The 27,341-nt window shown below is 69.8% G+C and overlaps 3 protein-coding genes across 4 annotated transcripts in view; all 3 read left to right on the forward strand.

Moving 5' to 3' along the window:
* Nucleotides 1–2,585, forward strand: part of OPA3 (outer mitochondrial membrane lipid metabolism regulator OPA3) — a gene marked incomplete at its 3' end in the record, with an annotated part of 5,617 nt that extends 3,032 nt beyond the window's left edge. Inside the window, 6 exon segments of the mRNA XM_084224385.1 lie at nt 1,512–1,572; nt 1,677–1,762; nt 1,839–1,993; nt 2,146–2,247; nt 2,333–2,404; nt 2,490–2,585. Coding sequence (XP_084080511.1) covers nt 1,512–1,572; nt 1,677–1,762; nt 1,839–1,993; nt 2,146–2,247; nt 2,333–2,404; nt 2,490–2,585 — 572 coding nt within the window.
* A 1,187-nt stretch (nt 2,586–3,772) lies between these two features.
* On the forward strand, nt 3,773–11,875 carry RTN2 (reticulon 2). Of its 2 annotated transcripts, XM_084224418.1 has the most exons (9): nt 3,773–3,930; nt 5,360–5,404; nt 5,917–6,369; nt 7,956–8,163; nt 9,713–9,842; nt 10,396–10,465; nt 11,429–11,475; nt 11,604–11,662; nt 11,737–11,875. In XM_084224418.1, exons 1-9 carry the CDS (start codon nt 3,900–3,902, stop codon nt 11,777–11,779), a joined length of 1,086 nt encoding a protein of 361 aa, XP_084080544.1. In that variant the 5' UTR covers nt 3,773–3,899; the 3' UTR covers nt 11,780–11,875. The 2 variants fall into 2 exon arrangements, with proteins under 2 accessions (XP_084080544.1, XP_084080545.1); XM_084224419.1 differs by lacking the exon at nt 10,396–10,465 and having other exon boundaries at nt 11,737–11,815.
* A 3,700-nt stretch (nt 11,876–15,575) lies between these two features.
* FOSB (FosB proto-oncogene, AP-1 transcription factor subunit) lies at nt 15,576–22,870 on the forward strand (the record flags this gene model as incomplete). Its single annotated transcript, XM_084224411.1, has 4 exons — nt 15,576–15,704; nt 18,209–18,520; nt 20,455–20,562; nt 22,415–22,870. The coding sequence occupies 4 exons, from the start codon at nt 15,576–15,578 to the stop codon at nt 22,868–22,870; spliced, it is 1,005 nt and encodes a 334-aa protein (XP_084080537.1).
* Between the last annotated feature and the right edge of the window lie 4,471 nt (nt 22,871–27,341).

Below are 27,341 nucleotides of genomic sequence, written 5' to 3' on the forward strand. Positions count from 1 at the left end.
GCTCCCAGTCCCAATTCCCGGTTTTCCCAGTGCTCCCAGTGCCCTCCCGGCGCTCCCAGTGCTCCCAGTCCCAGTTCCCAGTGCTCCCAGTTCTGGATCCCAGCTCTCCCAGTGCTCCCAGTCCCAATCCCGGCTCTCCCAGTGCCCCCAGTGCCTTCCCAGTGCTCCCAGTTCCGCATCCCGGCTCTCCCAGTGCCCCCAGTGCCTTCCCAGTGCTCCCAGTTCCGGATCACGGCTCTCCCAGCACTCCCAGTCCCAGTTCCTGGTGCTCCCAGTGCTCCCAGTCCCCATTCTGGCTTTCCCAGTGCCCTCCCGGCACTCCCAGTGCTCCCAGTACCTATCTCCAGTGCTCCCAGTGCTCCCAGTACCAGTTCCCCGTGCCCCCAGTCCTGATTCCCAGTGCCCTCCCAGTGCTCCCAGTGCCCTCCCAGTGCCCTCCCAGTGCTCCCAGTGCCCTCCCAGTGCTCCCAGTCCCAGTTTCCAATGGTCCCAGTGCTCCCAGTCCCGACTCCCAGCTCTCCCAGTGCTCCCAGTGCCAGTTCCTGGCGCTCCCAGTGCTCCCAGTTCCGGATCCCGGTGCTCCCAGTGCTCCCAGTTTCCGATCCCGGCTCTCCCAGTGCCCCCAGTGCCTTCCCAGTGCTCCCAGTTCCGGATCACGGCTCTCCCAGCACTCCCAGTCCCAGTTCCTGGTGCTCCCAGTGCTCCCAGTCCCCATTCTGGCTTTCCCAGTGCCCTCCCGGCTCTCCCAGTGCTCCCAGTTCCGGATCCCAGTGCTCCCAGTGCCCATTCCCAGTGCTCCCAGTCCCAGTTCCCGGCGCTCCCAGTGCCCTCCCAGTGCTCCCAGTCCTGATTCCCAGCCCTCCCAGTGCTCCCAGTGCCCTCCCAGTGTCCCCAGTGCCCTCCCAGTGCTCCCAGTGCCCTCCCAGTGCTCCCAGTCCCAGTTCCCGGCTCTCCCAGTGCTCCCCGTGCCCCCAGTCCTGATTCCCAGTGCCCTCCCAATGTCCCCAGTACCCATTCCCAGTGCTCCCAGTGCCGCTAATCCCAGTCCCACTTCCCGGTTTCCCCGGCGCTCCCAGTGCTCCCAGTTCCGGATCCCGCTGCTCCCAGTGCCCTCCCAGTGCTCCCAGTCCCGATTCCCAGCTCTCCCAGTACTCCCAGTGCCCATCCCCAGCTCTCCCAGTGCTCCCAGTTCCGGATCCCGCCGCTCCCAGTGCCCTCCCAGTGCTCCCAGTGCCCATCCCCAGCTCTCCCAGTGCTCCCAGTGCCCATCCCCAGCTCTCCCAGTGCTCCCAGTTCCGGATCCCGCTGCTCCCAGTGCCCTCCCAGTGCTCCCAGTTCCGGATCCCGCCGCTCCCAGTCCCGCTTCCCGGTTCTCCCGGCGCTCCCAGTTCCGGCTCCCGGTGCTCCCAGTGCTCCCAGTGCTCCCAGTGCTCCCAGTGCCCATCCCCAGCTCTCCCAGTGCTCCCAGTTCCGGCTCCCGCCGCTCCCAGTGCTCCCAGTACCGTTTCCAGTTCCCCAGCGCCCGTTACCGGCGCCGCCCGCTGCCCCCAGCGCCCGTTACCGGCGCCCCCGGTACCGCCCGCTGCCCGTTACCGGCTCTCCAGTCCCCCCCAGTCCCTCCCAGCGCTCCCAGTCCCCCCCAGTCCCTCCCAGTCCCTCCCAGTCCCCATCCCCAGCGCTCCCAGTCGCTCCCAGTTCCCCCGGTACCGCTCCCCGGTGCCCGCCGCGCCCGTTAACGCTTCCGCCGGTGCCGCCAGCTCCGGTGCGCGGCGCCCCCGGTGCCCCCCGGTCCCTCCCAGTCCCTCCCAGTCGCTCCCAGTCGCTCCCAGTGCTCCCAGTCCCGAGCCCCGCTCACCTCATGCTGGCGGCCGCGGCCGGTCCGGGCCCTTCCGGTGGCGGCGGGGGGGTGGGGGGGGGCCGGACCCGCCGGTCCCGGCGGGAGGCCCCGCCCCCCATGGGCATGGCCCCGCCCACCCCGGCCCCTCCCCTCCCGGTAACGGCGGCGGCGGCGGCGCCCGGGGAGCGGCGGCGGCGGCTCCGGGAGCGGCGGCGGCGGCGCGCGGGACCAGTAACGTCCAGTAACCCCCAGTAAAGACCAGTATCGCCCCAGTAACCCCCCAGAAACCCCCGGTGTCCTCCCGGTAGCCCCCCAGTAACGCCCAGCATCCCCCCAGTAACGCCCAGCATCCCCCCAGTAACGCCCAGCATCCCCCCAGCATCCCCCCAGCATCCCCCCAGTATGCCCCAGTAATGCCCAGTGCCCTCCCAGTAACTCCCAGTGCCCTCGCAGTATCCCCCAGTAACTCCCAGTAACTCCCAGTGACCCTCCCAGTATCCCCCCAGTAACTCCCAGCATCCCCCCAGTAACTCTCAGTACCCCCCAGTATCCCCCCAGTATGCCCCAGTAACGCCCCGTGCCCTCCTAGTATTCCCCCAGTAATTCCCAGTAACCCCCCAGTAACTCCCACTGCCCTCCCAGTATCCCCCAGGATGTCAAGTGCCCTCCCAGTATCCTCCCAGCAACTCCCAGTATCCCCCCAGTATCTCTCAGTATGCCCCAGTATTTCCCCAGTATGCCCCAGTAACGCCCAGTGCCCTCCCAGTAACCCCCAGGATGTCCAGTGCCCTCCCAGTGCCCTCCCAGTGCCCTCCCAGTATCCCCCAGTAACTCCCAGTATCCCCCCAGTGTCCCGCCAAACTCTCCGGTCCTGGGCACTGGGAGGGACTGGGAGGGACTGGGAGGAACTGGGGGGCACTGGGGGGAACTGGGGTGACCCCGAGGGAAACCGGGGAGCCGCGGGGTCGGTGCCGGCTCCCGGTTCCCCCCTCCCGCCTCTCCGGTGCCGGTTCCCCATTCCCGTTCCCGGTGCCGGTTCCCGGTCCCGGTTCACAGTGCCCCTGTCGGTTCCCGGTGCCCGTTCCCATTCCCGGTGCCCGGTGCCGGTTCCCGGTCCCGGTTCACAGTGCCCCTGTCGGTTCCCGGTGCCCGTTCCCATTCCCGGTGCCCGGTGCCGGTTCCCCATTCCCGGTCCCGGTTCACAGTGCCCCTGTCGGTTCCCGGTGCCCGTTCCCCGGTGCCGATTCCCGGTCCCGCTGCCCCATTCCGGTTTCCCGGTGTCCCTTCCCCATTCCCGGTGCCCCATTCCCGCCTCTCCGGTCCCAATTCTCGGTCCCGGTTCCCCATTCCCGGTGCCCCTTCCCCATTCCCACCTCTCCGGTCCCGGTTCCCCGTTCCCCATTCCCTGTCCCGGTTCCCCGTTCCCCATTCCCGGTCCCGGTTCCCCATTCCCGGTGCCCCATTCCCCATTCCCGGTCCCGGTTCCCCATTCCCGGTGCCCCATTCCCCATTCCTGGTCCCGGTTTTCCATTCCCGGTGCCCGTTCCCCGTTCCCCATTCCCGGTCCGGGTCCCGGTTCCCCATTCCCTGTCCCTGTGCCCCATTCCCGGTCCGGGTGCTCCATTCCCGGTCCCCGGTCCCGGTGCTCCATTCCCGGTTCCCCATTCCCGGTCCCCATCACCCATTCACGGTTCCCCATTCTCCCTTCCCGGTCCCGGTTCCTCATTCCCGGTCCCGGTTCCTCATTCCCAGTGCCCCATTCCCGCCTCTCCGGTCCCCGTTCCCCGTTCCCGGTGCCCCATTCCCATTCCCGGTCCCGGTCCCGGTTCCCCGTTCCCATTCCCGTTCCCCGTTCCCCCTTCCCCGTTCCCGCCTCTCCGTTGCGGCCCCGCCCGCGGCCCCGCCCTCTCCGCCGCCGCCGCCGCCGCCGCCGCCGCCGCCCTTTGTCCGCCGTGGCCTCGGGCCCCGCCGCTCGGCGATGGCGCCGCCGTGATGCGCGGCGGGGCCGGCCCGGGGCGGCGGCGCCGAGCGCGACCGGGAGCCCCATGCGGGGGCCGCCGCCATGGGGCAGGTCCTGGGCTTCGCCCACTGCAGTACGGACCGGGACCGGGAACCGGAACGGGAACGGGAACGGGAACCGGGAACGGGAACCGGGAACCGGGAACGGGAACGGGAACGGGAACGGGAACCGGGAACGGGAACGGGAACGGGACCGGGAACGGGAACGGGAACGGGGAACGGGAACGGGAACGGGGACCGGGGACCGGGAACGGGAATCGGGAGGGGCCGGGGATGGGGGACCGGGAACCGGGAACGGGAATGGGGGAACGGGAACCGGGAACGGGAACCGGGAGGGGCCGCGGATGGGGGACCGGGAACCGGGAACCGGGAACGGCACCGGGAACCGGGCACCGGGAGGGGCCGGGGATGGGGGACCGGGAACTGGGAATGGCACCGGGAACTGGGAACCGGGAGGGGCCGGAGATGGGGGACGAGGATGGGGGACTGGGGAACGGGAACCGGCACCGGCAACTGGGAACCGGGAGGGGCCGGGGATGGGGCACCGGGAGCCGGGAACCGGGAACGGCACCGGGAACCGGGCACTGGGAGGGGCCGGGGATGGGGGACTGGGGAACGGGAACCGGGGAGCGGCACCGGGAGGGGCCGGGGATGGGGCACCGGGAGCCGGGAACCGGGAACGGCACCGGGAACCGGGCACGGGGAGGGGCCGGGGATGGGGGACCGGGAGCCGGGAACGGCACCGGGAACCGGGAGGGGCCGGGGATGGGGGACTGGGGAACGGGAACCGGCACCGGGGAGCCGCACCGGGCACCGGGGAGCGGCACCGGGAGGGGCCGGGATGGGGAACCGGGACCGGGGAACGGAGCGCGGGGAGGGGCTGCGGGATGCGGGAGGTACCGGGGAACGAACCGGGAGTGGCCGGGGATGGGGAACCGGGGCTGCGGGAACCGGGAACGGCACCGGGGAGCGGCACCGGGAGTGGCCGGGGATGGGGAACCGGGAGGGGCCGGGAGGAACCGGGCACGGAGGGACTGGGAGTGGCCGGGGATGGAGGCACCGGGAACCGGGGATGGATCCGGTACCGGGCACCGGGGACGGGAGGATCGGGGCAGCACCGGGAGTCACCGGAGCTGCGGGAACCGGGAGGAACCGGGCACAGAGGGACTGGGAGTGGCCGGGATGGGGGGTCCGGGAGTTACCGGGGATGGCGGGACCGGGCACCGAGAGGTACCGGGGGGCACCGAGAGGTACCGGGGGGCACCGGGAGTTACCGGGAGGGGTCGGGACTGCGGGAACCGGGAGGAACCGGGACCGGGAGGGGCCGGGATGGGGGGTCCGGGAGTTACCGGGAGGCACCGGGAGGGCCCGGGGGGTCCGGGGGGACACCGGGAGTTACCGGGAGGTACCGGGGGGGGGGCGGGCAGGGGGCGCGGGGCGCGTCCGGGGGTCCCGGGGAGCCCGGACCGAGTTTGGGGGTCCCGTGCCCCCCTCCCCCCCCAGAGGAGGCTCCGTCCACGGCCTCCACCACACCGGACTCCACCGAGGGTGAGCGGGACCCCCCCGGGACCCCCGAGACCCCCCCAAAACCCCCAAGGAGCCCCAAACCCCCTCAAACCCCCGTAAAGCCCCCCAAAATCCCCCCAAATTCCACCCAAATCCCCCCAAATCCCCCCAAATCCCCCAAAGCCCACCCCCAAACCTCCTCAGCCCCCCCAAAACCCCCTCAAACCCCCCTAGAGACCCCCAACCCCACCCCAAATCCCCCCAGACCCCCGAAATCCACCCCAAAGCCCCCCCAATGAACCCCAAACCCCTTCAGAACCCCCCCAAACCCCCCAAAAAAACCCCAATCCCCCCAAACTTCCCCCAATTAACCCCAAATCCACCCCCAATTTACACCAAAGCCCCCCAAATCCCCCCCAAACCCACCCCCAAACCCCCCAAGCCCCCCCAACCCCCCAAAACCCCCCCAATGAACCCAAATCCCCCCCAAACCCCCCGAAATCCACCCCAAATCCCCCCAATTTCCCCCTAACCCCCCCCGGATCCCCCCCCAGGCGGCCCCGAGGACCCCCCCCCTTTCCCCGCGCTGCCGGAGCCCCCCGAGGAGGAGGAGGAGGAGGAGGGGGAGGGGGAGGATGAAGATGAAGATGAGGAGGGGGATGAAGAGGGGGGGTCGGCCCCCCCCCGGGACGCCCCCTCCCCCCACGAGCTCACCTTCTCCTACATCGCCTTCGGGGGGGGGAGGGGCGGGGGCGCCCCCCACCCCCCCCGGCGGGGCCGCGCCCCTCCCCCACGCCTGAGCCCGGGGGGGGGAGGGGCGCCCGGGGGCCGCAGCCCCCCGAAAAGGCCCCGGGGGATCCCCCCCGACCCCAAACGGCGCCGGGAGACCCCGGCCCGACCCCTCCCCCACCCCCCCGAGCGCGGGGGGGGCCCGAGGGGCCGGGGGGGGGGCGGGGAGGAGGAGGAGGAGGAGGAGGAGGAAGAGGAAGAGACCCCCGGGAGGAGGGGTGAGAATGGGGGGGGGGGGGTTTGGGGGGGGTCTGAAGGGATTTGGGGGGGTCTGGAGGGGTTTGGGGGGGGTTTGGGGGGATTGGGGGGGTTGGGGGGGGATTTGGAGTAAATTGGGGAGGCCTGGGGGTCCCTGAGGGGGATTTGGGGGGGTCCAGGGAAGATTTGGGGGGCGGGCTGGGGGTCCTTGGGTGGATTCCTGGGGTTATTTGGGGGTCCCTGGGGGTATTTGGGGGTCCCTGGGGGGGTCCCTGTTAATATTTGGGGGTTTCTGGGGGGTCCCGGGGGTGATTTGGGGGTTCCTGGGGGTATTTGGGGATCCCTGGGGGGGTCCCTGAGGGTATTTGGGGGTCCCTGGGGGGGTTTGGGGATCCCTGGGGGTATTTGGGGGGGTCCCTGTTGGTCCCTGGGGGTCCCCAGGGGTATTTGGGGGTCCCTGGGGGTCCCTGGGGTTATTTGGGGGTCCCTGGGGGGGTTTGGGGGTCCCTGGGGGGGTTTGGGGGTCCCTGGGGGGGTCCCTGGGGTTATTTTGGGGTTCCCCGGGGGTCGCACCCCCCCCTGACCCCCTCCCCGCCCCCTTTTCCCTCCCAGCATGCCCCGCGCCGCTCCCCCCCCCCGCCGCCAGGGGGCGCCCCCCGCGCGCCCCCCCCGGAGCCCCCCCCGGCCGCCGCCCCGCCCCCTCCGCCTCCCGACCAATCGGCGGCGGCGGCGCGCGCTGACGGACAGGGTGAGCGGCCAATGGCGGCGCGGGGGCTCCGGTTTCGGGGAGGGGGGGGAGGGGAGGGGACGCCCCCCCCCCCGGCGCCATTGGCGGCTAAAAATAGAAAGTGACCCCCCCAAAATAACCCGAGGGACCCCGAAATAGCCCGGGGGACATGGAGGGAGCGGGTGAGACAGCGGGGAAACTGGGATATACTGGGGGGACTGGGATAAACTGGGAGGGACTGGGATATACTGGGATATACTGGGAGGGGACATGGAGGGAGCGGGTGAGACTGGGGGAACTGGGAGGGACTGGGAGGGACTGGGATAGACTGGGAGGGACATGGAGGGAGCGGGTGAGACAGCGAGGAAACTGGGAGGGACTGGGATAAACTGGGGGGGACTGGGAGGGACATGGAGGGAGCGGGTGAGACAGCGGGGGGAAACTGGGGGGACTGGGGGGGACTGGGAGGGACTGGGGGGGACTGGGATAAACTGGGATAGACTGGGATAAACTGGGAGGGACATGGAGGGAGCGGGTGAGACAGCGGGGGACTGGGAGGGACTGGGGGGGACTGGGATAAACTGGGAGGGACTGGGGGGACTGGGGGGGACTGGGATAAACTGGGAGGGACATGGAGGGAGCGGGTGAGACAGCGGGGGACTGGGGGAACTGGGAGGGACTGGGAGGGACTGGGGGGACACTGGGATAAACTGGGAGGGAGCGGGGGGGACTGGGGGGAACTGGAGGGGACTGTGTGACACTGGGGGGACACTGGGAGGGACTGGTGGGAGACTGAGGTGGCACTGGGAGCACTGGGGTGGCACTGGGGTGGCACTGGGTGGCACTGGGGTGGTGACACCGCTGTCCCCGTGTCCCCAGTGTGGGAGCTGCTGTACTGGCGCGTCCCGCAGCGCTCGGCGCTGGCCCTGCTGGTGGCCCTGGTGGCCCTGGGGTCCCTGTCCCGTTTCAGCGCCGTCTCGGTGGTGGCCCACGGGGCGCTGGCCGTGCTGGCTGTCACCGTCCCCCTGCGCCTGCGCCAGGTGGCCCTGAGGGCGCTGAGGCCGCCGCCCCCCGAGCCCCCCGCCAGGTGAGTGACGGCGCCGTGTCACCTCAATGTCACCCTCAGTGTGACCTCCCTGTCACCCCCATGTCACCTCCTTGTCACCCTCAGTGTCACCCCCGCCAGGTGAGTGACACCCCGATGTCACCTCAATGTCACCTTGTGTCACCTCCCTGTCACCTCCATCAGTGTCACCTCCCTGTCACCTCCCTGTCACCCCCAGTGTCACCCCCGCCAGGTGAGTGACACCGTGACGTCACCTTCCTGTCACCCCCAGTGTCACCTCCCTGCCACCCCCAGTGTCCCCTCCCTGTCACCTCCCTGTGACCCTCAGTGTCACCTCCCTGTCACCCCCGTGTCCCCTTCCTGCCACCCCAAATGTCCCCTCCCTGCCATCCCCAATGTCACCTCCCTGTCACCTTCCTGACACCCCCAGTGTCACCTCCCTGTCACCTCCCTGTCACCCTCACTGTCACCTCCCTGTCACCCTCACTGTCACCTCCCTGTCACCCCAGTGTCCCCTCCCTGTCACCCCCATGTCCCCTCCCTGCCACCCCCAATGTCCCCTCCCTGCCACCCTCATCAGTGACACCCTGATGTCCCCTCCCTGTCACCTCCCAGGTCACTCAGGGTGGCCCTGGTGGCTTTGTCCCTGTCCCCATCCCTGTCCCCCTGGCGCTGTCCCTCTGTCCTTCTGTCCCCTGGCACTGCTGCTGCCATTGTCCCTGTCACCTGTCCCTGTCATTGTCCCTGTCACCTGTCACTGTCACTGTCCCTGTCCCCCTGTCCCCGTGTCTGTCCTTCTGTCCCTGCCCCCTGTCCCTCTCCAGCTGTCCTGGTCCCGCTGTCCCTGTCCCCATGTCTGTCCCCCTGTCCCCTGTCCCCATGGCTGTCCCTGTCCCCCTGTCCCCATGTCCCCCTGTCTCCCTGTCCCTGTCCCCAGTGCTGTCCCCATGTCCCTGATGCTGTCCCCATGTCCCCAACGCAGTCCCTGTCCTCATGACTGTCCCCAGGGCTGTCCCCTGTCCCTGTGGCTGTCCCTGTGGGTGTCCCCATGTCCCCAACGCTGTCCCCATGTCCGTGTGTCTGTCCCCAGGAGGGCAGAGCCCCTCAGTGAGGAGCAGCAGCGGCGCTGGGCGCGGCTCCTGGCCCGTCACAATGTCACCCTGCTCTGTCCGTGTGTCCCTGTGGCTGTCCCTGTGGGTGTCCCCATGTCCCCACGGGTGTCCCCGTGTCCCCATGTCCCCAGGTCACAGCCATGGCCCCTCAGTGAGGAGCAGCAGCGGCGCTGGGCGCGGCTCCTGGCCCGGCACACAATGTCACCCTGCTCTGTCCGTGTGTCCCCGTGGCTGTCCCAGGGCTGTCCCCACGGGTGTCCCCTGACCCCGTGGCTGTCCCCAACGCTGTCCCCATGTCCCCAGGAGGGCAGAGCCCCTCAGTGAGGAGCAGCAGCGGCGCTGGGCACGGCTCCTGGCCCGGCACACAATGTCACCCTGCTCTGTCCGTGTGTCCCCGTGGCTGTCCCTGTGGGTGTCCCCATGTCCCCACGGGTGTCCCCGTGTCCCCATGTCCCCAGGTCACAGCCATGGCCCCTCAGTGAGGAGCAGCAGCGGCGCTGGGCGCGGATCCTGGCCCGGCACGCCGTGGCCGCCGCCCGCAGCCTCACCCGGCTCTTCCTGGTGCAGAGCGTCCCCGAGTCCCTCAAGGTGACACCGGGGGACACTGGGGGGACACTGGAGACACTGGGGGGGACACTGGGGACGTGGGGGGCACTGGGGACACTGGGGGGTGTGGGGCACTGGGGACATGGGGGATGTGGGGACATTTGGGGGCATTTGGGGGCATTTGGGGACATGAAGAATATTTGGGGACAGGGGTCACAGGGGGCATGGGGGCATTGGGGACATTTGGGGTCATTTGGGGACATTGGGGACATGGGGGACAGGGGGCCGTGGGTGGCACAGGGGGCCATGGGTGGCCCTGGGGACATTGGGGACGTTGGGGACAGGGGGCCGTGGGTGGCCCTGGGGACATTGGTGACATTGGGGACAGGTGGCACAGGGGACATTGGGGTCACAGGGGGCATGGGGGGTATTGGGGGACATTTGGTGACACAGGGGACATTGGGGACAGGTGGCACAGGGGGCCATGGGTGGCACAGGGGGGCTCGGGTGGCCCTGGGGACATTGGGGCCAGGGTGGCCCTGCCGGTGGCCCTGCCGGTGACAGTGACAGGGTGGTGGCACCTTGGTGGCCGCAGTTCGCCTTCCTGTTCTACCTGCTGACCTACGTGGGGGACGCCGCCAACGGGGTGACGCTGCTGGCAGCGGGTACGGAGGGGACATTGGGGACATTGGGGACATTGGGGGGATTGGGACACCACCAACGGGGTGACGCTGCTGGCAGCGGGTACGGAGGGGACATGGGGACAGTGGGGGGACAGTGGGGACACTGAGGGGACATGGGGACAGTGGGGACACTGAGGGGACATTGGGGACATTGGGGACATTGGGGACACTGAGGGGACATTGGGGGGACACTGGGGACATTGGGGGGACATTGGGGGGACATTGGGGACACTGAGGGGACATTGGGGACACTAGGACACTGAGGGGACATTGGGGGGATTGGGGACATTGGGGACATCAGGGACACTGGGGACATTGGGGACACTGAGGGGACACTGGGGACATTGGGGGGATTGGGGACATTGGGGGGATTGGGGACATTGGGGACACTGAGGGGACATTGGGGACATTGGGGACACTGAGGGGACATTGGGGACATTGGGGGGATTGGGGACACCGCCAACGGGGTGACGCTGCTGGCAGCGGGTACGGAGGGGACATGGGGGGACATTGGGGACATTGGGGACACTGAGGGGACATTGGGGACATTGGGGACACTGAGGGGACATTGGGGACATTGGGGGGACATTGGGGGGATTGGGGGGATTGGGGACATTTGGGGACACTGAGGGGACACTGGGGACATTTGGGACGTTGGGGACACTGGGGACACTGAGGGGCATGGGGACATTGGGGACATTGGGGACATTGGGGGGATTGGGGACACTGAGGGGACATTGGGGACACTGAGGGGACATTGGGGACACTGAGGGGACATTGGGGACATTGGGGGGATTGGGGACATGGGGGGACACTGAGGTGACACTGGGGACATCAGGGGGACATTGGGGGGACATTGGGGACACCTGGGCACAGGAGTTGCCCCCAGGTGACCCCGAGGTGACCCCTGCGGTGACCCCGGAGGTGACGCCCCTCCCCCCCCAGGTGTCGTCAGCGCCTTCACCTTCCCGGTGCTCTACCGGCGCCACCAGGTACGGCCACGCCCCCCGGGCACACCTCAGGGGGCGGGGCCAGCCCAGGGGGGCGGGGCCAGCCCAGGGGGGCGGGGCAGCGGGGCCAGCCCTGCCTGTCCCCAAATGTCCCCAAATGTCCCCCCCAGGCCCAGATCGATCAGCACCTGAGCCACGCCCGGGCCCACCTGAGCCACCTGCGCGCCAGGTGAGTGTCCCCAGGTGTGTCCCCAGGTGTGTCCGTCCCCAGGTGTCCCCAAATGTCCCCAAATGTCCCCGCAGGGTCCTGGCCACGCTGCCACGTGCCAAAGCCACCACGCAGTGACACCGCTGTCCCCTCCCCCGCCACGGTGACATCCAGGAGGGGGCGTGGCCGCGGGGAGGGCGGGGCCGCGCCCCCTCCCCCACCCCGTGTGCCTCGGGGGGGGGGGGGGGGATGGGGGGAGGGGAGGTGACAATTTAATAAAAACTCTTGTGACAGCCGGGTGGCAATGTGACAATGTCCCCAAGTGTCCCCAAATGTCCCCAATATCCCCCAATTTCCCCCAAATTTCCCCAATTTTCCCCAAATTTTCCCAAATTTCCCCCAATTTCCCCAATTTCCCCAAATTTCCCCCAAATTTTCCCAAATTTCCCCCAATTTCCCCAAATTTTCCCAAATTTCCCCTCCCCCCGCCCCGCGAAAAGCGCGGGAACGCGGCGGCTCAAGCCCCGCCCCCTCCCGCCGACCCCGCCCCCTCCCCGTTCCCATTGGTCGCGGGCCCGGCCCAGGCCCCGCCCCCGTTGCCATGGCCGCGGCCGTTGCCGCGCGACGTAAACACGGGACGCCGGACGTGGTGACGTCACCGGCGGGGAACGCCGTAACCGCGGAGACCGCGCAGTGTTTACCGGGACGGGGGCGGGACCCCCGGGAAAGGGGGCGGGGAAACCCTGGGAACCCGGCCGGGACCCCCGAGAGGGACCCCCGGGAACGGGACCGGGACCCCCGGGACACCGGGAACCGAACCGGGACACCGGGAACCGAACCGGGACCCCCGGGACACCGGGAACGGGACCGGGACCCCCGGGACACCGGGAACCGAGCCGGGACCCCCGGGACCCCCGAGAGGAACCCCCGGGACACCGGGAACGGGACCGGGACCCCCGGGAACGGGACCGGGACCCCCGGGACACCGGGAACCGAGCCGGGACCCCCGGGACCCCCGAGAGGAACCCCCGGGACACCGGGAACGGGACCGGGAACCCCGGGACACCGGGAACCGAACCGGGACCCCCGAGAGGGACCCACGGGACACTGGGAACCCGGCCGGGAGCCCCGGAAACGGGACCGGGACCCCCGGGAACGGGACCGGGATCCCCGGGAACGGAACAGGGACCCCCGAGATACCGGGAACCGAGAGGGACCCACGGGACGCCGGGAATCGGGCTGGGACCCCCGGGACACCGGGCCGGGACCCCCGGAACCGGGCCGGGACCCCCGGGACACCGGAAACCGGCCTGGGACCCCCGGGAATGGGACCGGGACTCCCGGGACACCGGGAACCGGACAGGGACCCCGGGACCGCCCGAGACACCGGGAACGGAGCGGGGAAACCCCCGAGAGCCGAGCGGGACACCGGGAAGGGGACCGGGACCCCCCGGGAACGGGACCGGGACTCGCGGGACCCCCGGAACCGGGCTGGGACTCCCAAGAGCCCGGGAACGGGACCGGGACCCCCGAGATCCGGACCGGGACCCCCGGAACCGGGCTGGGACTCCCGGGACACCGGGAACGGCACCAAGACCCCTGAGAGCCTGATCGGGACCCCCGGAACCGGGCTGGGAGCCCCGAGAGCCCGGGAACGGGACCGGGACCCCCCGGGAACGGGACCGGGACCCCCGGGAACGGGACCGGGACCCCCAAGAGCCCGGTAACGGGACTGGGACCCCCCGGGAACGGGACCGGGACTTCCGGGACCCCCGGGACACCGGGAACCGAGCCGGGACCCCCGAGAGTCTGACCGGGACCCCCGGAACCGGGCTGGGACCCCCGAGACGCCGGGAACGGGCCCGGGACCCCCGGGGTACCGGTACCGGGGCTCCCGGGCCAGGCCGGGCCCGCGGGCACCGGAGGGGGCGGGGCCGGCGCGGATGAATGACCGAGCGGAGCCCGGGGCGTGGGAACCGCCCCCCCCGCCGGTCCCCACGGTGCCGCCGTGACTCAGCGCCGGTTCCCGCCGGTGACATCAGCCCCCGGCGGCACCGGGACCCCCCGGGACCCTCCGGGACCCTCCGGGACCCTCCGGGACCCCCCGGGACCCACCGGAACCCCCCGGGACCCCCCGGAACCCTCCGGACCCCCGTCCCGGGACCCCCGGTAACCGGGAGCGCCCCCAGCCCCGCGGTGTCCCCCACCGGGACCCTCCCGGTGAGCCCCGGTGGGCGGGGGGCGCGGGGGTCGCTGTGCTCCGGTGCCCCGGGACCCCCCCGGTACCGGGGGCGGCTCCAGCCCGGGACGGTGTCGGGGATGGGGGGGGGTCCCGAGGGGTTACCGGGAGAACGGCCGGAGGTACCGGGGGGGATTCCGGGGGGCTCCCGGGAGGTGCCCCGGGGGTTACCGGAGGTGCCGGGGGGTCCCGATGGCGGAAGCGGGGAGATCACCGGGAGGTCCCGGAGGGAGCGGGGGGTCACCGGGAGGTCACCGGGAGATCCCGGCTGGGGTCCCGGGGGTCCCGGGGGGTCACCGGGGGATCCCGGGAGGTCACCGGGGGATCCCGGAGGGAGCGGGGGTCCCGGGAGGTCACCGGGGGATCCCGGAGGGAGCGGGGGTCCCGGGAAATCAACGGGAGATCCCGGCCGGGGTCGCGGGGGTCCCGGGAGGTCACCGGAGATCCCGGCCGGGGTCCCGGGGGGGCTCCAGGGGTCCCGGGGGTCCCGGGAGGTCACCGGGGAATCCCGGAAGGAGCGGGGGGTCCCGGGAGATCCCGGCCGGGGTCCCGGGAGGTCACCGGGGGACGCACCGGAGGGGGATGCCGGGGATCCCCGGTGGGCGTTCCCGGTGGGGGAGCCCCGGGGGCGGCGGGGGTCTCCCGGGGGTGTCCCCGGTGCCCGGTGCCGGCGGCCCGGGACGCTTCGGGCCGTTTCTAGAACGGCGGCCGGTGCCGTTTCTATTAATACGCGGCCGGGGCGGCGGCGGCGGCGGCGGCGGCGGCGGCGGCGGCGGCGGCGGAGGGAATCCCTGTGACGTCATTGCTAGGATACCAAACAAACACTCCAGACAAGCCCATATTTGGCTAATTGCGTCACAGGAACTCCGGGGGGCGGCGCCGGGGATCCCCCCCGCTCCCGGCCCGCCCCGCCGCCTCTTAACGGCGGCGGCGGCGCCCGGAGCCTCAAACGGCGGCGGACACCGAGCCCGAGCGGCCGCCGGGGTCCCGGTGGGCTCGGGGGGGTCCCGGGGGTCCCGGAGCGGCGGCGGCGGCTGCCGTGACGTCAGCGGAGGGGGGCGTGGCCCCGCCGTATAAAGCGGCGGGGCCGCCGCGAGCCGTTCATTCATAAAACCGGAGACCGGGCGAGCGGCGGGAGCGTCACCGGGGCTCGCGGCGGACGTGCCGGAGCCTGGCGAGGGATTTACCGGAGCCGGCGGGACTTTGTGGCGCGGGGATCTCGGGACGGATTTACCGGGGCCGGCGGCGGAGGGAGCGGAGCGCCGGACAACTTTGGAGCCCCGGGACGGGCGCGGCGGGACTTTGTACCGAGCGACCGGAGCCCGGCACGGACGGACCGGGCGGGCAGGGCCGCAGCGGGGCTTCGGACCGGCGAACCGGAGCGCGGCACGGACGGACCGGAGCTCGTAGCGCGCAACCGGAGCGCGGCACGGGCGCGGCGGCGCTCGCCACCGACCGGACCGAGGCTCGCACCGGAGCCGGGCACGCACACACCGGAGCCCGCACCCGCTCCCCGGGACATTACACCGGACACGCACCGCGGCTCGCCCCGACCCACCGGAGCCTGACCGGCGAACCGACCCGAACCGGAGCGCCCCCCACCCCCGTCCCCGCGCCGCCCCGTGATGCCGCCGGTGCCAACGGCGTGACCCCGCAGCCTTGTCGCGGCGGGGCGGCCCCCGCGGCCCCGGGGCCATGTTCCAGGGGTTCCCCGGGGATTACGACTCGGGCTCCCGGTGCAGCTCGTCGCCCTCGGCCGAGTCGCAGTACCTGTCGCCGCTCGACTCCTTCGGGAGCCCCGCGGCCGCCGCCGGGGCCGCCCAGGTGAGCGCGGGACCGGCACCGGCACCGGGGGCGTGGGGACGGGGACGGGGGGGGCGGCGAGGAGCACCGGGGGGGCGGGGCCGTGCGTAAGCCGCGCGCAGTGACGTCGCGGGCGGCGGTGACGCGGCACGCACGCACGCGGCGCGCGCGGGTTATTTTTGGGGCGTCCCCTCCCCCCCTTCCCTCCCTCCCGCGCGCGGCGTTGCCACGGGAGACGGGAGATGGACACGCCCACCCGGCGGCCAGGCCACGCCCACGCCAGCCGTTTGAACGGCGGTTGGGCCACGCCTCCCCCGAGCTTTGGCCACGCCCCCTCCGCCCCCGGATTTGGGGGGCTCGGGGGGGCGGCGGTGGCACCCGAGGGGGGCGGTGTCACCCGAGGGGGGCGGTGGCACCTGGGACCCCCCCAGAGCTCGGATTTTGGGGAGGGGGCGACAGAAATTTGGGGGGGGGGGCTGCGACCCCCACACGCCCCCGCCCCCCTCCCAACCCGAGTTGGGTTTGGGGGTCCCTGGGGGTGACAGGGACGCGAGGACCCTCGGGTTGGGGTGACAGGGACACGGGGGTGTCACCCGTGGGTGACAGGGACATGAGAATGTCACCCGTGGGTGACAGGGACCCTCAAATTGGGGGGACAGGGACACGGGGCTGTCACCCGTGGGTGACAGGGACGCGTGGACCCTCAAATTGGGGGGACAGGGACACGAGGGTGTCACCTGTGGGTGACAGGGACCCTCAAATTGGGGGGACAGGAACCCCAGGGTGTCACCGCTGTCCCCTCCGTGTCCCCCCGTGTCCCTCGTGTCCCCCCGTGTCCCCCCGTGTCCCCGCCACTCTAACCGTGTCCCCTCTGTCCCCGCAGGAGTGCAGCGCCCTGGGGGACATGCCCGCCGCTCTGACCGTGTCCCCTCCGTGTCCCCTCTGTCCCCCCGTGTCCCTCGTGTCCCCGTGTCCCCACCACTCTAACCGTGTCCCCTCTGTCCCCTCTGTCCCCAGGAGTGCAGCGCCCTGGGGGACATGCCCGCCGCTCTGACCCGTGTCCCTCCATGTCCCTCGTGTCCCCGTGTCCCCACCGCTCTAACCGTGTCCCCTCTGTGTCCCCTCTGTCCCCGTGTCCCCTCTGTCCCCCCGTGTCCCCACCGCTCTGACCCGTGTCCCCCCGTGTCCCCGTGTCCCCACCACTCTGACCCGTGTCCCCTCTGTCCCCCCGTGTCCCTCATGTCCCCGTGTCCCCGCCGCTCTGACCCGTGTCCCCTCTGTCCCCCCGTGTCCCCCCGTGTCCCCCGTGTCCCCACCACTCTGACCGTGTCCCCTCTGTCCCCGTGTCCCCGCAGGAGTGCAGCGCCCTGGGGGACATGCCCCCCGCTCTGACCCGTGTCCCCCCGTGTCCCTCATGTCCCCGTGTCCCCGCCGCTCTAACTGTGTCCCCTCTGTCCCCCCGTGTCCCCACCGCTCTGACCGTGTCCCCTCCGTGTCCCCTCTGTCCCCAGGAGTGCAGCGCCCTGGGGGACATGCCCCCCGCTCTGACCCGTGTCCCCTCTGTCCCCCCGTGTCCCCACCGCTCTAACCGTGTCCCCCCGTGTCCCCCGTGTCCCCACCGCTCTGACCGTGTCCCCTTTGTCCCCTCTGTCCCCGCAGGAGTGCAGCGCCCTGGGGGCCATGCCCGCCGCTCTACCCCGTGTCCCCCCTTGTCCCTCATGTCCCCGTGTCCCCCCGTGTCCCCGTGTCCCCGCCGCTCTAACCGTGTCCCCTCCGTGTCCCCTCTGTCCCCAGGAGTGCAGCGCCCTGGGGGCCATGCCCGCCGCTCTGACCCGTGTCCCCTCTGTCCCCCCGTGTCCCCACCACTCTAACAGTGTCCCCTCTGTGTCCCCTCTGTCCCCAGGAGTGCAGCGCCCTGGGGGACATGCCCGCCACTCTAACCCGTGTCCCCCCGTGTCCCTCGTGTCCCCCGTGTCCCCGTGTCCCCACCGCTCTAACCCCTGTCCCCTCTGTCCCCTCTGTCCCCAGGAGTGCAGCGCCCTGGGGGACATGCCCGCCGCTCTGACCCGTGTCCCCCCGTGTCCCTCATGTCCCCGTGTCCCCCCCGCTCTAACCGTGTCCCCTCTGTCCCCTCTGTCCCCAGGAGTGCAGCGCCCTGGGGGACATGCCCGCCGCTCTGACCCGTGTCCCCGTGTCCCCACCGCTCTGACCCGTGTCCCCTCCGTGTCCCCCCGTGTCCCCGCCGCTCTAACCGTGTCCCCTCCGTGTCCCCTCTGTCCCCAGGAGTGCAGCGCCCTGGGGGACATGCCCGCAGATCTAACCCGTGTCCCCGTGTCCCCGCCGTTCTGACCCGTGTCCCCCCGTGTCCCCCGTGTCCCCGCCGCTCTAACCGTGTCCCCTCTGTCCCCTCTGTCCCCAGGAGTGCAGCGCCCTGGGGGACATGCCCGCCGCTCTGACCCGTGTCCCCCCGTGTCCCCCGTGTCCCCACCACTCTAACCGTGTCCCCTCTGTCCCCGTGTCCCCAGGAGTGCAGCGCCCTGGGGGACATGCCCGGCTCCTTCGTGCCCACGGTGACGGCCATCACCACCAGCCAGGACCTGCAGTGGCTGGTGCAGCCCACCCTCATCTCCTCGGTGGCGCCGGGGGCTGCCATGGCGCAGCCGCCCCCTCCCCCTCCTCCTCCTCCTCCTCCTCCTCCTCCTCCCCCCCTGGACCCCTACGACCTGCCCGGGCCCAGCTACTCCGCCCCCGGCCTGGGCGGCGGCTTCGCGGGACCCCCGGCGGCGACCCCCGGCAGAGCCCCCCGGGCACGGCCCCGGCGCGGCCGCGAGGAGACGGTGAGGGGACACCGGGGGACACGGGGGGGACACGGGGGGACAGAGTGGAGGTGGCACTTTGGAAATGGAAGGAGCCTGAGGGACAGCCCGGGTGGTGGCACCTCGGGGACATCCCGGGTGGCGCCACCCTGTGGACACTTGGAGTGGTGGCACCTTGGGGACATCATTGAGGGGCAGGAGACTGAAGGATAGCTCAGGTGGTGGCACCTTGGGGACAGCCCGGGTGGTGGCACCTTGGGGACATTGTGAGCAGCAGGAGCCTGAGGGACACCCCAGGTGGTGGCACCTGGGGACAGCCCGGGTGGCGCCACCTTGTGGACACTTGGAGTAGTGACAGCTTGAGTGATGCCCCAGGTGGTGGCACCTTGGGGACATCGTAAGAGAAAGGGGCCTGAGTGACACCCCAGGTGGTGGCACCTTGGGGACATCATGAGGGGCAGGAGCCTGAGTGACAGCTCAGGGGGTGGCGCCTTGGGGACACCATGAGAGGAAGGGGCCTGAGGGATAGCTCAGGTAGTGACACCTTGGGGACATCCCGGGTGGTGCCACCTTGTGGACACTTGGAGTAGTGACAGCTTGAGGGACAATCCAGGTGGTGGCACCTTGAGGGACAGTCCAGGCAGTGGCACCTTGGGGACATCATGAGAGGAAGGGGCCTGAGGAATAGCTCAGGTGGTGACACCTTGGGGACAGCCAGGCGGTGGCACCTTGGGGACATCATGAGAGGAAGGGGCCTGAGGAATAGCTCAGGTGGTGGCACCTTGGGGACAGCCCGGGTGGCGCCACCTTGTGGACACTTGGAGTAGTGAGAGCCTGAGGGACACCCAGGTGGTGGCACATTGGGGACACCATGAGCAGCAGGAGCCTGAGGGACAGCCTGGGTGGTGGCACCCTGGGGACATCATAAGAGGAAGGGGCCTGAGTGACAGCTCAGGTGGTGGCACCTTGGGGACAGCCAGGCGGTGGCACCTTGGGGACACCGTGAGCAGCAGGCGCCTGAGGGACAGCCAGGTGATGACGCCTTGGGGACACCCAGGCAGTGGCACCTTGGGGACAGCCCGGGTGGCGCCACCTTGTGGACACTTGGAGTAGTGACAGCTTGAGTGACGCCCCAGGTGGTGGCACCTTAGGGACAGCTAGATGGTGGCACCTTGGGGACACTTGGAGTGGTGGCACCTTGGGGACACTGTGAGTGGCAGGAGCCTGAGGGATAGCTCAGGTGGTGGCACCTTGGGGACACTTGGAGTAGTGAGAGCTTGAGGGACAACCCAGATGGTGGCACCTTGGGGACACTTGGAGTGGTAGCACCTTGAGTGACACCCCAGGCGGTGGCACCTTGGGGACACTGTGAGTGGCAGGAGCCTGAGGGACAGCCCAGGTGGTGGCACCTTGGGGACATCATGAGGGGCAGGAGCCTGAGGGACAGCTCAGGTAGTGACACCTTGGGGACATCCCGGGTGGCGCCACCTTGTGGACACTTGGAGTAGTGACAGCTTGAGTGACACCCCATGCGGTGGCACCTTGGGGACAGCCAGGTGGTGGCACCTTGGGGACACTTGGAGTGGTGGCGCCTTGAGGGACAGTCCAGGCAGTGGCACCTTGGGGACACTGTGAGTGGCAGGAGCCTGAGGGATAGCTCAGGCGGTGGCACCTTGGGGACATCCCGGGTGGCGCCACCTTGTGGACACTTGGAGTGGTGACACCTTGGGGACACCCAGGTGGTGGCACCTTGGGGACACCCAGGTGGTGACACCTTGGGGACATCCCTCTCGGTGACACCGCCCGTAGCAAGGAGCGCGCTGGGATTTGGGGCCGGGGGGTGACAGAGGTGACAGAGGTGACCCCGGGTGGCCGCGGGTGGCCCCGGGTGACCCCGGGTGACCGCGGGTGGCCCCGGGTGACCCCAGGTGACACGCCTGTCGCCTGTCGCGCAGCTGACGCCCGAGGAGGAGGAGAAGCGCCGCGTGCGGCGGGAGCGGAACAAACTGGCGGCGGCCAAATGTCGCAACCGGCGCCGCGAGCTGACGGACCGGCTGCAGGCGGTGAGTGACATCGCGACAGCGCCGCGACAGCGCCGCGACAGCGCCGCGACAGCGCCGCGACAGCGCGGGGGGGGGGGGGTGGCCCCGTCCCCGAGGGACCGCGGAGGGAGATGGGGACAGCGGTGTCACCAGCGGGTGGCGATGTCCTCGGAGCTGGGGACATTTGGGGACATCGAGAGGGGACAGCGGTGTCACCAGCTGGTGGCGATGTCCTCGGAGCTGGGGACATTTGGGGACATTTGGGGACATCAGGAGGGGACAGCGGTGTCGCCAGTGACGGTGGCAATGTCTTTGGAGCTGGGGACAGGTGACAGGCAGTTGGGGACATTTGGGGACAGCGGTGTCCCCAGTGATGGTGGCGATGTCCCCATGAGTTGGGGACAGGTGACAGGGAGTTGGGGACATTTGGGGACATCGAGAGGGGACAGCGGTGTCACCAGTGATGGTGGCGATGTCTCCATGAGCTGGGGACAGGTGACAGGGAGTTGGGGACATTTGGGGACATCAGGGGGGTGGCACCGCAGAGAACCGAGGGTGTCCCCAGGAGTTGGGGACAGCAGAGGGGACAGATCGATGCCCAGAGGTGACAGAGGGGGACAGTGCCACCCCTGAGAGCTGGGGACATGGGAGGGGACAGACGGACAGCCAGAGATGTCCCCGGGCTTGGGGACAGCAGAGGGGACAGGACGATGACAGTGCCATCCCTGGGGACAGACGGACACGGAGGGGACGCTGGAGGAGCCTGCGGGATGTCCCCAGGCTTGGGGACAGCCAGGGATGGCTGGACAGGGACACGGGAGGGGACAGCGACCTTGGGGACATCCCCGAGCGGCTGATGGCGCTGTCCCCAGGCTTGGGGACATCCGAGGGGACACCCAGGGACAGACAGAGACCAGGACAGACACGGGAGGGGAAAGCAACCCCAGGGGGGACACTCGGGGGGGACAGGGGAGGGGACAGCCACCCAGAGGGGACACTCAGCGTGACACAGGAGGGGACAGCCACCCCGGGGTGACACTTGGGGACACTCGGGGACGCTCAGGGACACTTGGAGACGTCCCTGAGCGGCTGATGGTGCTGTCCCCAGACTTGGGGACACCCAGGGACGGACGGACAGAGATCCAGGGCGACACTCGGGGGTGACACAGGAGGGGACAGCCACCCCCGAGGCGACACTCAGGGGGACATAGGAGGGGGCAGCCACCCGGGGTGACACTCGGGGACACTCGGGGATGCTCAGGGACACTCAGTGACACTCGGGGACACCCGGGGATGGACGGACAGAGACCCGGACAGACACAGGAGGGGACAGCGACCCCGGGGTGACACTCAGTGACCCTCGGTGACTCTCGATGACACTCGGTGACACTCAGTGACACCCGGGGTGACTCTCGGTGACTCTTGGTGACACTCAGTGACTCTTGGTGACACTCGGTGACACCCGGGGGGACACTCAGTGACACTCAGGGTGACTCTCGGGGACACTTGGTGACACCCGGGGTGACACTCGGTGACGTTCGGTGACATCCGGGGATGGATGGACAGAGACCCGGACAGATACAGGAGGGGACAGCCACCCGGGGCGACACTCAGGGGGACAGGGGAGGGGACAGCCAGCCGGGGCGACACTCGGTGACCCTCGGTGACACCCGGGGGGACACTCGGGGACACCCGGGGATGGAGGCACAGAGACCCGGACAGACACGGCAGGGGACAGCCACTCCGGGGGGGACACTCAGGAGGACAGGGGAGGGGACAGCCACCCGGGGCGACACTCGGTGACCCCCGGTGACCCCCGGTGACCCCCGGTGACCCCCGGTATGACCCCGGTGTGACCCCGCTGCCGCCGCAGGAGACGGACCAGCTGGAGGAGGAGAAGGCGGAGCTGGAGTCGGAGATCGCGGAGCTGCGCAAGGAGAAGGAGCGCCTGGAGTTCGTGCTGGTGGCCCACGCGCCCGCCTGCAAGGTCCCCTTCGAGGACATCGCCACCATCGCCACCACCGCCACCGCCACCGCCACCGGCGTCGCCTCGGCCGAGGTGAGCAGCCCGGGCAGGGCGGCCGCCGCCGGCGCGTTCCCGCCGCCGCCGCCGCCGCCGCCGCCGCCGCCGCCGTTCCAGGGCCCGCCGGGTCCGTTCCCCGGCTGCTGCGTCCCGCCCGGGGTCCCCGCGGGACCCCCTAACGCGACCCCCGCGTTTGTGTTCACCCACCCAGAGGGAGCCACGTGTGGAGCCTCGCACCAGCGGAGCGGCGGCGGCGACCGGCGGCCCTCGGACTCCCTGAGCTCGGCCTCGCTCCTCGCGCTGTGAGCGGGGCGGCCCCGGCCCCGCCCGCGACCCCCGACCCCCGACCCCCGCCCGCCTCGCCCGCAGCCCCCCCGCGCCCGCCCGCCCCCGGAGCCCCCCGGAAAAAAACCACGAAAATTCAAAAATTCCGGGCGCCGCCTCCTCCCGCCTCGGGCGCCACGATTGGGTTTTGGGGGGTTTTCCCCCGGTTTTTGGGTTTTTGGGGGGTTTTCCCCCGGTTTTGGGGTGGTTTTGGGGTGTTTTTGGGGGGTTTTTTGGGGGTTTTTGGCGCCCGGAGGTGGCGGTCCTGACGAGGCTCCCGGGGTGCCGTGGCCGTCCGGCGGGGGCTGGTCCCGGTCCTTGTCACCCCTCCGGGGTCTTTGTCCCTCTGGAGGTGTCCCCGCCCCCTTCAGCGCCTCCCCGAGGTGTCCCTGTCACCTTCAAGGTGACCTCGGGGTCCCTCTGGGGTCTTTGTCCCTCTCGAGGTGTCCCTGTCACCTCCGAGGTGACCACGGGGGTCTCTTTGTCCCTCTGGAGATGTCCCCACCCCATTGCCACTGCCCAGAGGAGTTTTTGTGTCACCTCCAAGGTGACCTCGGGGTCCCCCCGTGACCTCTGTCCCTCTGGAGGTGTCCCCACCCCGTTCCCACTGCTCAGAGGAGTTTTTGTGTCACCTCCGAGGTGACCTCGGGGTCCCCTCAGGACCCTTCAGGAGATGTCCCCACCCCGTCCCACTGCCCAGAGGAGTTTTTGTGTCACCTCCAAGGTGACCTCGGGGTCCCTCCGGGGTCTTTGTCCCCCTGGAGGTGTCCCCACCCCCTTCAGCGCCTTCTCAAGGTGTCCCTGTCACCTCCAAGGTGACCTCGGGGTCCCTTCAGGACCCTTCAGGAGATGTCCCCAGCCCGTTCAGCACCTTCTCAATGTGTCCCTGTCACCTCTGAGGTGTCTGGAGATGTCCCCACCCCATTGCCACTGCCCAGAGACGCCTCTCGAGATGTCCCTGTCACCTCCAAGGTGACCACAGGGTCCCCTCAGGACCTTTGTCCCTCTCGAGGTGTCCCTGTCACCTCCAAGGTGACCTTGGGGTCCCCCCAGGACCCTTCAGGAGATGTCCCCACCCCGTCCCACTGCTCAGAGGAGATTTTGTGTCACCTCCAAGGTGACCTCGGGGTCCCCCCGTGACCTGTGTCCCCCTGGAGATGTCCCCACCCCCCCGGGAAGGGCTTTTTGTCCTTTCTGTCACCTCAGAGGTGTCCCTGTCACCTCAGGGGCGTCCCTGTCACCTCGGGGGTGTCCCTGTCACCTCAGGGGCGTCCCTGTCACCTCGGGGGTGTCCCTGTCACCTCAGGGGCGTCCCTGTCACCTCGGGGGTGTCCCTGCCACCTCCGTGGTGTCCCTGTCACCTCCGTGGTGTCCCTGTCGCCTCAGAGGTGTCCCTGTCACCTCGGGGGTGTCCCTGCCACCCCCTGGTGGCACCTGTGACCCCCCAGGTGTCCCCACCCCCCTCGCCGAGGGTCCCCAGGAGGGTCCCGGTGCCATCTCCCCCCCTTTGGAGATGCCACCACCGTGTCCCTGTCCCTGTCCCCCCCTTGAAGGTCCCTGTGTCATTTCTGTCCCCCCGGAGCTGTCCCCGTGTCCCCGAGGGGCTCCAGGTGTCCCCTCCCCCCGCTCAGAGGTGCCACTGTCACCTCCACGTCCCCCTCGAGGGGGTCCAGGTGACCCCTCCAGGTGACCCCTCCAGGTGACCCCTCCCCCCGTCCGGAGCTGTCACCTCCACCTGTCCCCTCCCCCACCCAGTGTGACCCCACCCAGGTGCCACCTCCAGGTGCCACCTGCAGGTGTGGCCCCCGTCCCGCCTGTCCCCTCCCCTGTCCCCTCACCTGTCCCCTCCCCCCTCGCTTGGCCGGCCTTGGCTCCGCCCCTCCCCGCCCCTCCCCCCCCGGTACATAAATCTATTTTTGTTGCGCGGGAGATGTTTAATTTTGTATCATTAATTATACCCAGGGTAATTAATTATTGTCGTGCCCCCTGTGCCGTGTCCTGCCCCCCCGGGGGTCGCCCCCCGCCCCCCGTCCGCGCCCGCCCCGCCCCCCACGCGTGGCCAATAAAAGCTTCCAGCGGCCCCGCGGCTCCCGCGGCCTCTGTGGGGACACTGGGGACACTGGGGGGACATTGGGGACATTGGGGGGACATTGGGGGGACATTGGGGGGACATTGGGGACACTGGGGCAGAGGGGACACTGGGGACACTGGGGGTATTGGGGACACTGGGGACACTGGGGACAGTGGGGACATTGGGGGGACACTGGGGACACTGGGGACAGGGGGGACACAGGGGACACTGGGGACAGTGGGGACACTGGGACAGAGGGGACACTGGGGACATGGGGGGGGACAGAGGGATAGGGGGGCAATGGGGACACTGGGGGCACTGGGGACACTGGGGGCACTGGGGACACTGGGGACAGGGGGACACTGGGGACATTGGGGACATTGGGGACACTGGGGACATTGGGGACACTGGGGGGACAGGGGGGACACTGGGGACATTGGGGACATTGGGGACAGTGGGGACACTGGGGGGGACACTGGGGACATTGGGGACAGTGGGGACACTGGGGACATTGGGGACATTGGGGACAGTGGGGACACTGGGGACAGGGGGGACACTGGGGACAGGGGGGACACTGGGACAGAGGGGACATGGGGGACACTGGGGACACTGGGGACATTGGGGACAGTGGGGACACTGGGGACACTGGGGACAGGGGGGACACTGGGGACAGGGGGGACACTGGGGACACTGGGGACACTGGGGGGGACATTGGGGACACTGGGGACACTGGGGGGATTGGGGACACTGGGGACAGGGGGGACACTGGGGACACTGGGGACACTGGGGACACTGGGGGGCAGAGGGGACACTGGGGACAGTGGGGACACAAGGGGGACACTGGGGGGGACAGGGGGACAGGGGGGACAGTGGGGACACGGGGGGGACACGCGGGACACTGGGGGGGGAGGGGACGGAGGGGACAGGGGGGCAGGGGGACAGAGGGACACGGAGCTCGTGGGGACGCGGGGACAGAGGGACACGGGGACACAGGGACAGGGGGACAGAGGGACACGGAGCTCGTGGGGACGCGGGGACGCCGCCCCGTTGCCCCACCCACCTGCCAATCAAGGGAAACCGGGCGGGACCGCGGCCACGCCCTCCCGAGAAGCCACGCCCCCCGCGCGGCTGCAGTTCCGGCAGTGACCGGCAGGGGGAGCGCGGGGGGCGTCCCAGTTTGGGGGGGGAATTCCCAGTTTGGGGGGGGAATTCCCAGTTTGGGGGGGCAATTCCCAGTTTGGGGGGGCAATTCCCAGTTTGGGGGGGGCAATTCCCAGTTTGGGGGGGGTCCCTTCCCAGTTTGGGGCGGCAATTCCCAGTTTGGGGGGGGCAATTCCCAGTTTGGGGCGGCAATTCCCAGTTTGGGGGGGTCCCTTCCCAGTTTGGGGGGGGCAATTCCCAGTTTGGGGGGGCTCTGCCCAGTTTGGGGGGGCAATTCCCAGTTTGGGGGGGCATTTCCCAGTTTGGGGGGGCAATTCCCAGTTTGGGGGGGGCTCTGCCCAGTTTGGGGGGGCCATTCCCAGTTTGGGGGGGTCCTTTCCCAGTTGGGGGGGGCCATTCCCAGTTTGGGGGGGGCATTTCCCAGTTTGGGGGGGTCCTTTCCCAGTTTGGGGGGGACAATTCCCAGTTTGGGGGGGTCCTTTCCCAGTTTGGGGGGGACAATTCCCAGTTTGGGGGGGGCATTTCCCAGTTTGGGGGGGGTCCCTTCCCAGTTTGGGGGGGCAATGCCCAGTTTGGGGGGGGCGTCCCAGTTTGGGGGGGGGCATTTCCTTCCTCCCCTCCCCCCCCTTGACGTCACCCTCCGGTGATTCACCGGGGACCCGCCGGTGTCCCCAAAGTGTCCCCAAAGTGTCCCCAAAGTGCCCCCAAATCATCCCCAAAGTGTCCCCAAAGTGTCCCCAAATTGTCCTAAAGCGCCCCCAAAGCGCCCCCAAAGTGTCCCCAAAGTGTCCCCAAGCCTTCCAGTGTCCCCAAAGTGTCCCCAGGTGTCCCCAAGCATCCCAAAGTGTCCCCAAACCTCCCAAAGTGTCCCCAAAGTGTCCCAAAGTGTCCCCAAGCCTTCCAAAGTGTCCCCAAGCATCCCCAAAGTGTCCCCAAGCATCCCCAATCATCCCCAAGCGTCCCCAAGCATCCCCAAAGTGTCCCCAAAGTGTCCCCAAGCATCCCCAAAGTGTCCCCAAGCCCTCCAAATTGTCCCAAAGTGTCCCCAAGTGTCCTCAAGCGTCCCCAAGCCTTCCAAAGTGTCCCCAAGCATCCCCAAAGCGCCCCCAAAGCACCCCCAAAGTGTCCCCAAGCGTCCCCAAAGTGTCCCCAAGCTGTCCCCAGCCCCCCCAGCCCGTCCCGCGCCCCCTCCCGTCCCGCGCCCCCGCCCCCGCTGCCGCT

Source organism: Fringilla coelebs (assembly GCF_963513975.1).
Source record: "Fringilla coelebs genome assembly, chromosome: 37".
Classification (NCBI taxonomy): domain Eukaryota; kingdom Metazoa; phylum Chordata; class Aves; order Passeriformes; family Fringillidae; genus Fringilla; species Fringilla coelebs.